The following is a 9,781-nucleotide window of genomic DNA, read 5'->3' on the forward strand; positions in this document are numbered from 1 at the left end:
CCATCGTTTGTTGTTGGGGTGGGTTGCCCATCGAGCCTAGCCCCGCCTGGAAGAAGCCTGAACCCACTGTTATATTTATTTTCACATCGATTGACTGTATGATAATTACGGATGACCTCAAACGAGTTTTGTAGGTATCATCATTCAGTCGATACAGCAGAGTTCAACTGAATGACCGAAATCAATTTCGAAAGCAGGCAAGCGCAAGAAGAACGAAAGTCGAAATGACTGAACCACAAGCACGCACCTCAAGTTCCGAAACGCCGAGTTCGTTCCATGCTACATTGAATTTTGAAAACAAAAAACATAGTTTTCTCTCTCATTATACTATTACGATAAAGAAAAGAAAGCCGAACACACAGATCAATCATCGATCAATCAATCATTCATTCATCTATTCACTCGAAGATTCATCATTTTATCGAATACGATCATAATTACGGAAACAACAACAACAATGTATAAGCCAGGAGGAAAGCGGGCGTCTCTTCGCCCTCGTCCTTATATATAGCTACCTCGGGAAGTGTTCAGGTGCAAATGCAAGTCTAACGAGACATTTTTTGAATAGGTCATGCACCGACACCGGAGGTTTTTTTATAGTGCAAGTGATAACTCGATGTACCTTAAAAGTTGATGAGTGAGGAACTTAGAAATCTTCGACGAACTTAGCAAACGACAGTTGGAGCGAAAAAAATGTTTGTAGCCATAATTTTCAAGGCAATCCTTTACCGAAACATCACACTTCCACTCTTTCCTCAAATACTCGGACGTGATTACCCGAAAACAGCTTGGTCGACTCCGTGAAATCCTACGGAATGGCCTGTCGAGCCTTGTGACCAATGGGCTAACGACCCGCCAGCTAACGATGTCTCCCGACGGTTGACGGATGCCGGTTCAGCTTGAGATACCGAACACCATATCACTGCCAGACTGTTGACTGAAACACAAAAGCGAGGAGGTTGCATCAACGCTAGATAGCAAGTTGAACCAATGTCATCGAGGCGTTCGGCGACCGGTTCCCTTGGTGGGGACAAGGCGGCGGCGGGTCGGAGCTCAACGCTTGAAACGTAAGGAATCACGGCCGGGTATTTTCTCTATCAATAACTTGTAGGTTGAACTGCCGTATTGGAGGCAAGCTTCTGCGGAAAACACACAACGCCCGGGTCACGAATACCACTCACAGTTGACACTGAAGAGGCTTCGTCGAAACCTGTCGTCAAAATTCTCCCTCGAGCCCGAAATTGTCTCAAACTAATTCTCACGACTTCGATTCACACAAGATCTCACGCCTGTAGCTTCCCAAGGGTTTGGAAGTCGGCTCGCCGACTGCGCTTTCCGTCGGACTCACCAGCAGGATCGGAATCTCATGATCGACATTTTTACCACAGAAAAAAAACACTTCGGCAACTCCCTTAAATCAGAGCTCACGAGACGGAGATCAGAACCCTTCGCTCTCTGAGGTTTCTTGGAATTCAAATCCCGTGACGACGATTCTCGCCTTCATGAATTGTATATTCTGATCCGATGCAATCGACAAGGTTTCGACAAACCGCTTCGCTTAGGAGGTCCGCACATCATGTGACCTTCTTACGAGAAGACTGTTTGAGGGATGTCCTCGGCCATCGGGAATCTCGGCAAACGTCTTCGACAACACCAACGACAACGACAAAAAGCGAGAGCTAAGTCTCAGGACAACGATTCAAAATTATTCTCAAGTCTCTACAACCAAGTGATACGAGGAGACAACATAAAGAAAACACACACACAAGCTGATAGCGTACGTCAACAATACTGGAACTGAATGGGAACAGAAACAAATGAATCTGAAACGGTGACATGCCATCAAAGAGTTTGCTGAAGAATACGGTCGTTCAGGTGACTTTGGGGCGCTTACGCGTCCCGGGGTGCGCTCTAGACGGTTGCGGACGCTAAATCTCCTAGTCCGTCCGTCCGTCCGTTCTGTCAAAGAATGGCGATGTGTAAGGACCTTGATGCATTCAACATCCATCGATTCGTCCGTGCCGTAGCCCACTCCCTCTTCGGGCGTAGAGCGTACTGAACAGCCACCATCTTTCCGACTCAATCTGTCTCTACCGGAGAATGCATGCGGCCGCGACCGACGACCGTCTCCTTACCGCGACAGTCGAAAGTCCGGCGGCAAGCACACATTCTCTACTCTAACTTTCTCTGACTCTTTCACTGTTTCTTCAACATTCTTCTCTTCTTCTATCATGCTACTACCCCAACTATGATACCTTTTGAACATCTAATAACTACTAACTTCTAATCTACGTGACATCGAGCAATTATCCCACTACCTATTTGTGTATGTAAAAGCCAAAGAAACATTCCACTACTGACGACGAAGCGACAAACAAACAAATGAAAGGAGAGAGAAACAAACAGACAAACTGACTGACAAACCTCGGAGCCCGCCCTCATCAAGATTATCCACGACGGGCGGTGGCCATCCACCTGGTGATAAGAATTCAGAACAACCAAGTTTCCTTTACACTCCCATCCGAATACGAAGACAGTACCTTTCAATGATGAATGCAACAACATATGACATTGAATGATGATTATGCGAATGATCATAGCAATGATAATAATCATCATCTATACTTGAATGAACACTCTGAATCGAATATTGCAAGATCACAATCCGGTCCACAATCAACAAGAACGTAACAACCACCACTCATAATAAAGTTCGATCGGCTCGTTGTCTCCGCGATAAGCACCCGGTCGCCATCCACTACCGGCATTATCGCTGCGACCAGCCGAGAGAAGTTCTTCCCCGACTTTACAAAGCAGCCTAATCAATGTCCGACTAAATCCATACACGAAGAGGAGAACAAACGAATCCAATCTAAGTCCTTAACAAAACGCAGCCAGCGCACTGCCACCGCGTCGGCGGCTATCCATCGGTGAACGAGGCAGTCAATCGATCAATCAATCAAGCAATCTCCATATATCCTCTATCGTGATTTCAATCATCATCACCACACTACCACCTCCAGGACAGCCATGAGAACATCGACGACAGAAACAAGAACAACAGCAAGAACGAGAACATCAAGAACAATAAGAGCAACAACGACAAGAGCAACGACCATCAGAAAGTCATGGAGAGTGGGAATGTGAGAATGCTGATTGAATTTCATGCGGTTGATCGTTGATGTCCTCTTCATCCGCGGGCACGCGGTGTACGCTTGTGAGGCCTCGTCCCCGCGTGCCTGCCTTCTACCCGCCAACAAACCTGAGAAAACAACCGATCATAAGACCAAGCAAAGAAACAAAGCAAACAACCCAACAAACAGACACAGAAGCTGGTGGCATCGCCGCTTGTTTCGCTATGACGCGGTGTCATCTCTTCACAATTTGTACATTAATGCCTACATGAAGTTGCGCATGGTTTTCGAGCTGATGCGAGAGATGCAAACATGGGTCGTTCTCGTTCAAGTGTATTGTATAAACTCTAAGCTTATTATTGAAAGTTTCGATTTGGTATAGGAGAATCAATCTTTTTGTATTTTCTCGTCTGTAATTTTTTTTGATACTGTGATATTCTGCTTCTTGTACTTGTACTGATTATGACATGAAACCAATTCAAACGCCAACAGTGACCACCCCGCCAGTTTTTGAAGAAAAAAAAATGAAAAACACGATACACCCTACAGACAAAAGAAGCGAAACACGCAGATCAGGAGCGCTCGCCTATTGAAAATGCCCCCGAACATATACATGAGCGGAGAATGAACCTGAAGAATGACTAATGAACAGAATCCATCAACAACCTACCAATGATAGAAGACATCATCGGTAAGAGCTGTCAGCCGGAGGACGCTGTCGACGACACTACAGGTGGAGATTTCGGGAACACCATTTATACATGAACTTTCGTAATGTTTGAAACCTCGACGACTAGCGCGGATTCGTCTGCGGAAAGTGTTCGTCCAGCTCACAGCTCGATACGAACGAGCAGATCACCGTCGTACTTCTGAGTACGCGTGCTTTCATACACAACACGCAGACAAACACACTTACAATCACACAGAAGAAGACACAATCAGAGAATCATTGGTATCGTGGTTATGACTAAACGTTGATCAGAGAGTATGGGACATGTTTTTTGAAAAGAGAAGGTAAATATGAAAATGGATGAGTTTTCCACGTGTCGTTCGCCATTTTGATCTTCTGAATTTTTCTGAACCGTGTTGCTCGTCATAGTGGTGCCTTGCTCTGGCGCACGGCGTGTCCGCACTTTTCCTGCGGCCGCCACTGATGCGATACAGGACGCCGCTATCGAGACTACTACTATCACTACTAATACTAATATGATTCTCAGCCCTGCAGTTGAAGATTTTATTTCCAGAGGAATGAGCAGTAGCATTTGTCAGATCGCTAACTCTCTCCGAAATGAAATGGTTTAACTGAGAAAGGAAACAGGCACCACCAGACGCCAACCACGATCTGTAGACTCGTACGGATACGTGGATTCGTTCGGTGAACTCAAACGAATGAAAAAAACAAGTCTCTCCCTGAAGAAATCTCAAAGGTGATCGCGAACGGGTCGAAAATCCGCCTTAGGCTGTGTTCCGAGTCACGCAACTTCCATCGTGACTCGCCACGGTTTTTCTCTGAGCCTCCTACGGAGCCGAATGTTCACCGAGACCATCAGGGCTCCTCTTGATACCAGCGCGATCGGAGCGGGGAACAGAAGAGAAAAAGTCCTCTCGAAGGCGTGGTTAGAGACTCGTTGCCGATCAATATGAAGGAGCCTTCTACCTTGACTCGGGCTGAAGGCTCCGAAACAATCTATTTCTCTCTCGACAAAACGACAAGTCGCATCCAACAATTGAAACAAGTTCGCATAACGGCATTGTACGCTTCATCAGAAAAGCAGTCGAAAGTATTCCAGGTTTTAATATAGTGAACGAGCGCTTCCTAACGCAAGAGAGAAAAAGCAGAAAACAGAGAAAAGTCTCCCGCTTCAAACGAACCGTTAATCAAAGAAAATCGAATTTTTTCAAGGGATGAGTTGAGACGCTGAGTAAACCAAACTCATACAAGGCAGACACGGATGTGATCCAATGAAGATATCATGACGATATTTGAATTGATCTTGGAAAAATTACGATTTCCAATCTTGTTTTTGCAGACGAAGACTGTAGGTAAATATACTGGTAATTAGGTGCAGTTGAGCACTGATGTGTAGTAACGCTCTCAATAAATAAATTGTCTGACTGATCGACGCTTCGCATTCCTTCTAGAAGTCTCTCATTCTCTGTCAGCCTCGTATGGCGTCGAAGTCTTGCTGGAGGACAAGCAGCATTCAGATTCACAAAGTCGCGACGGGTCTCAGACGACCTTCGTCGGAACGTTTCCGTCCCGGAGTCGCTCAACGTTCGCTGATCGAATCAATCAGCTCTCTTCGGAGCAAAGGATTGATTTTCCCAGGATCATAGAGAATGGGAAGCTCGTCATTCATGTACAGAACGATAATACAATTCACACGTGCGTGATCGGGATCTGACAACGCTCATCTACTCGGTCCAGCGATGAGTACACCCTTGGTTGCAACAAACGTAGTAGAGTCTCATCTCGTCCTCGGCTCTTCTGCTCTGAGCTTGGAAGAATACGGACTCTCTGTGCCCACATTTCGGGCAGGGATGCTCCTCCGTACGCGGCAGAGTGGGATCGAAAATTACGTCGCTGACGATTTGGGTCAGCTCGTCTACTTCGTGCGTGATCTTGTTCACGTATATACAGTGGTTGTCCGCAACCTGGAATCGAACGCACAGATCGATTATCATCGAGGAAAGCAAACGAGAATCCTGAAATTCTTCGAGGAACGGAAATTCAGATAAGCCCAGACGGGCCGGGTGACAAACCTGTTGGAAGTCACAATTCCGACAAGCGAATAGCAGCTGTCGATTCTCCTTGTCCTCTTTCGGGTACAACATATTGTTGCATTCCTGGCAGAACTTGATTCCCACGAAACCGGGTCCCTCATCATGGATATCGAGGCTCATCTTGAATCGATGGAAGCGTCCGCTGTTATCTAGGCTTTCACATTCAGCGAAAATTACGCTCAGCTTCAACTGCGAAAATTCCTGGTTCCTTTCCGCGGCGAAGTAGGGGTCTACGCCACAAGCCCTACTTGTTTACATTGATGAACGCATTTTTAGCGGGGAGAATTCTGAATCCAGCGGGGCGTGCGATTCGGCGAATCGGCGAGTAAGCCCTTCTTGGCGACTTGTACGGATTCCAATGGCGACCTAATTTAAATTTTCTAAAGTAAAGCCCCGGTAATAAATGAAATAAATGAATAAATTAAAAATTCCGAGTTTATATGCATTTTTGAATGAGTTCTCATGAGCTCCTCCGATCTTATTCGCTCAAGTTTCGGTCGTATTCTGTACGAAGCTTTGTTTTGCCCAAGAGTGCACACCTATCCAGTTCATCTCGCTATCTTGTGATGAGGTATCCATGATGCGTTGAGTCCGGGTCCGCATCATACAGTCTACTACTCGGTCCAAGAATCTTCTCTTAGATCGATTCCGTCGTCACCCCAGAATAACTCGCCAAAACAGGTGAAGTCACCAAGTCGCCAGCCCCACTGAACTCAGAATTCTCCCCGCTAGAAATGCATTCATCAATGTAAACACGTAGGGCTTGTGGCGTGCTCCCCGAAGTAGCCCTCATGTTTACCTATTCTGCTCCGCGTGACAGGGGAAGGCGGGGCGCGAACGCGCGCCAAATTTAAAGAAGGCGGCTGGGGTTCAGTCAGGGGTCCCGGGAGTCACTGTAGTTTCTCCAGAACCCAGCGGATCCCTTCTCGAATGGGGCTATACTCGGTGATTACCGCTCGCATATCGCCTTCGACGGCTTCGAGCGAGCTCCTATCACTCCTATCCATCGGTCGTGCTCGAGAATGATTTCAGGAACTCTCGAAGCTCTCCGTCCATTCTTCGGCACTGTCGCCTTACGAGTCGGAAACTCGAAAATCACACAGCAGGAGAAAAGAGCAAGGGTTAAATCTACCCGTCGAAGTGAAAGCGATTCGGTCGGTCGAGGAGTCTGCAAGCCACAAGGATCCGGGACCGCTCCATTGAATCTGTTTTCCTCAGTCTCCATAGAGACCGCCCTTCCGCACACAGAGTCATAGGAGATTCCCGAAATCGCTCTCGGCCGATTTGCTTTCCGAAATCGGTCCCGTGGAGAGATAATCGATAAGTTCATCCCAGCCTAGGAGGATGGTCGAAGAGAAGAGCGATCGGAAGAAGACGAATACTATCATTTTCGACGCGTCCAAAAAGGAGCCTTTCAACATCAATGAGGGCTACAAAATACTTCACAGAAGGTGAGAGTGCTTAGTGATCTGCACATAGTATCTCCTCTGCGCGATTTAAGGCGAGATTAGAAGAGATGATGGGACGGCCACGGTTTTCCAGACTGAAGAATTCTTGGAAAGTCGGAGCCAACCGAGATGCGATAAGACAGGAGATTCTCAGAACATGTGACGTATTCGTCCTGGCGGGTCCGAGGATGAAGCTCCAAGACAGCGAAATCGAAGCCCTCAAGGAGTTCGTCAGTGGTAAGATGTGGCGAGGAATATTCCGAGGAGAACTTGGGAGGCTTGTACTTTGAGAATCGTCGTGCTTCTCGACTCGGTTTATTGTACGGGGAAGTATTATCCCCAAACAGGTGGCGGACGACTCCTGGTGATGCTCGGCGATGGTGGGGAGAAGCGCTTCCAAACCAACGTCAACACCGTCCTAGAGGTCGGAATCCTGAATTGGGCGATGCCTCACCATTGAAACATTTCGACGGTTCGGGAATTACAGTAAATATTCCCTTCCCCCCCAGGAGTATGGGATAATGGTGAACAGCGACGCGGTCGTCCGGAACGTTTACCACAAGTACTTCCATCCAAAGGAAGCCTTCATAAACAACGGCGTTCTCAATCGAGCCCTCTTGGAGTGTGCGGGAAAACGGGTACGTGATTGAAGTGTTTGATTCTGGAATTCTGCTTTCCTGTCACTTCTGCGACCACCCCTGAAAGCACGGATCGTGATCGCAGGTTGACTCCGCTCAAGATAAGCGGAACTCTCAAGGATTATCTCTTGTGTACCCCTACGGTGCAACTTTGAACGTCTCCAAATCTTCGGTCGCGCTCTTGGGAACGGGTACTGCCTGCTTCCCGCTTCAGCGACCGATATGCGCCTTGAATCAGCGCCAGAACTCCGGGAGGATCGTAGTGCTGGGCAGCTGCCACATGCTCAGTGATCTCTACATAGACAAAGAGGAGAACAACAAAATTCAAGTGAGTCGTGACGTCTTTCTTCAAGAGCCCTCACGCCCTTACTGACCATCGAATTCCTCTCAAAGTCCGACACTTCTCGCGAGCAGGATATCATCTTCCAACTACTGACCCGGGAAGACATCAAGTTGAACCAAATCGATGCTCAAGACCCTGACATCACCGACTACACGACGGTGCCTGATATCGGATACTTGGCGGACCGACCGTTCGGCTGCTTGGAGGAGAGCGAAGAACTTCCGTCGGACTATATGAAATTATTCGAACTAAACCTCTTCAAGCTGGACAACGTCACTCTGCCTGCGGTGAGATGGTCCCGGAGAGCCGGGTTCGAGCTGGAGCTTCTTTTAGCCCCTGCATCCGATCATTATCCCTCTTCCCTCTCCAAGAATATTGAGTCAGAGACTCCGGTCGAATCGAAGCTTCAGATTAATGAGCCTTTTTTTAATTGAAGGTTTTAGAGAGCTACGAAGAGTTAGAAATCAAACACGAGCCTCTCGGATTGATTCGGCCGCATTTCGAATCGCCCTTCCCTCCTCTGACGCCAGCAGTATTCCCGCCTCAGTTTCGCGCTCTGAAAGATCCCGGCCTGGAGCTGTTCGATCTCGACGAGGAGTTCAGCTCTCAAATGGAACGATTAGCCCAGCTGACGAACAAGTGCACCGATGAAGATTTGGAGTATTTCATCCTGGTGCGCGATCGCGAGATCATGACTCATGACCAATGATTCTGAATCCACGGGCTAGTACAGCTGACAGGGTCGAACTGAAGTCATGATGCTTGTTTCCAGGAGGCGGGAGAAATCCTCGGAGTTTTCCAAAATTCATCCGTGAAACGGCAAGCTACCGCTGTCCTGGATCACATCTTTACTCAAGTCTGCGAATTCAAGAAGCTCAATCAGGACTGAACTTACATATAGAAAATAAACGGCCAGAAGACTAGTGATCGTAGGATGAGCTTCTAGTATTTACAAGTTCTGCTCCCAATAGATACAAGAGTCCACGAATAGAATCAACAATGGATGACAACAATGCGGGCTCGGGTTCGAGCTCCTGACTAGACCTTGGACCTGAATACATACAATGGTTCAGATTGGATGCCTTGCGGTATGCTAGAAGGCATTCCGATGGAATGAGATATTCACAGAAAAAGTTTTGCGAAGTGACTACAGAAGAGACTCCATGTTCGGATCAGGAGCTGGAATCGTGTCTGCCGGGGGTACGGATCTATAAACGCGCGTTTTCTTCCGCAAGCAGCTCATCAGGAGGAAAGCACAAATAGAAGAAATGAGGAAAAAGACGCTGATGTGGCTCGAATGTGCGACAGTGAGGCTAAGGGGCTCACTCAGCACTCGGTGAAGTCGGAGCATGGCAGATTTTTCCAGGGTTCGTATTTCACTTCCGGAAATTTTCTCCGAATCGCGGCGGCCGCTTAAAGAGAGGATAGAGCAGC

At 47.5% G+C, this 9,781-nt stretch overlaps 2 protein-coding genes across 2 annotated transcripts; one reads left to right on the plus strand and one right to left on the minus strand.

Moving 5' to 3' along the window:
- Positions 1-5,128: 5,128 nt before the first annotated feature.
- Positions 5,129-6,138, minus strand: LOC100902734 (DNA-directed RNA polymerase II subunit RPB9). The gene is made up of 2 exons (XM_003743287.2): positions 5,898-6,138; positions 5,129-5,789 (listed from the first exon to the last, which is right to left on the minus strand). The coding sequence occupies exons 1-2, from the start codon at positions 6,036-6,038 to the stop codon at positions 5,550-5,552; spliced, it is 381 nt and encodes a 126-aa protein (XP_003743335.1). The 5' UTR covers positions 6,039-6,138; the 3' UTR covers positions 5,129-5,549.
- A 1,062-nt stretch (positions 6,139-7,200) lies between these two features.
- Positions 7,201-9,282, plus strand: IFT52 (intraflagellar transport 52). The gene is made up of 8 exons (XM_018639545.1): positions 7,201-7,369; positions 7,461-7,603; positions 7,714-7,790; positions 7,876-8,004; positions 8,090-8,332; positions 8,419-8,634; positions 8,784-9,020; positions 9,120-9,282. Exons 1-8 carry the CDS (start codon positions 7,263-7,265, stop codon positions 9,234-9,236), a joined length of 1,269 nt encoding a protein of 422 aa, XP_018495061.1. The 5' UTR covers positions 7,201-7,262; the 3' UTR covers positions 9,237-9,282.
- Positions 9,283-9,781: the final 499 nt, after the last annotated feature.

The sequence above is a fragment of the Galendromus occidentalis genome, unplaced genomic scaffold (assembly GCF_000255335.2).
Source record: "Galendromus occidentalis unplaced genomic scaffold, Mocc_1.1 scf7180000077442, whole genome shotgun sequence".
Lineage (NCBI taxonomy): Eukaryota > Metazoa > Arthropoda > Arachnida > Mesostigmata > Phytoseiidae > Galendromus > Galendromus occidentalis.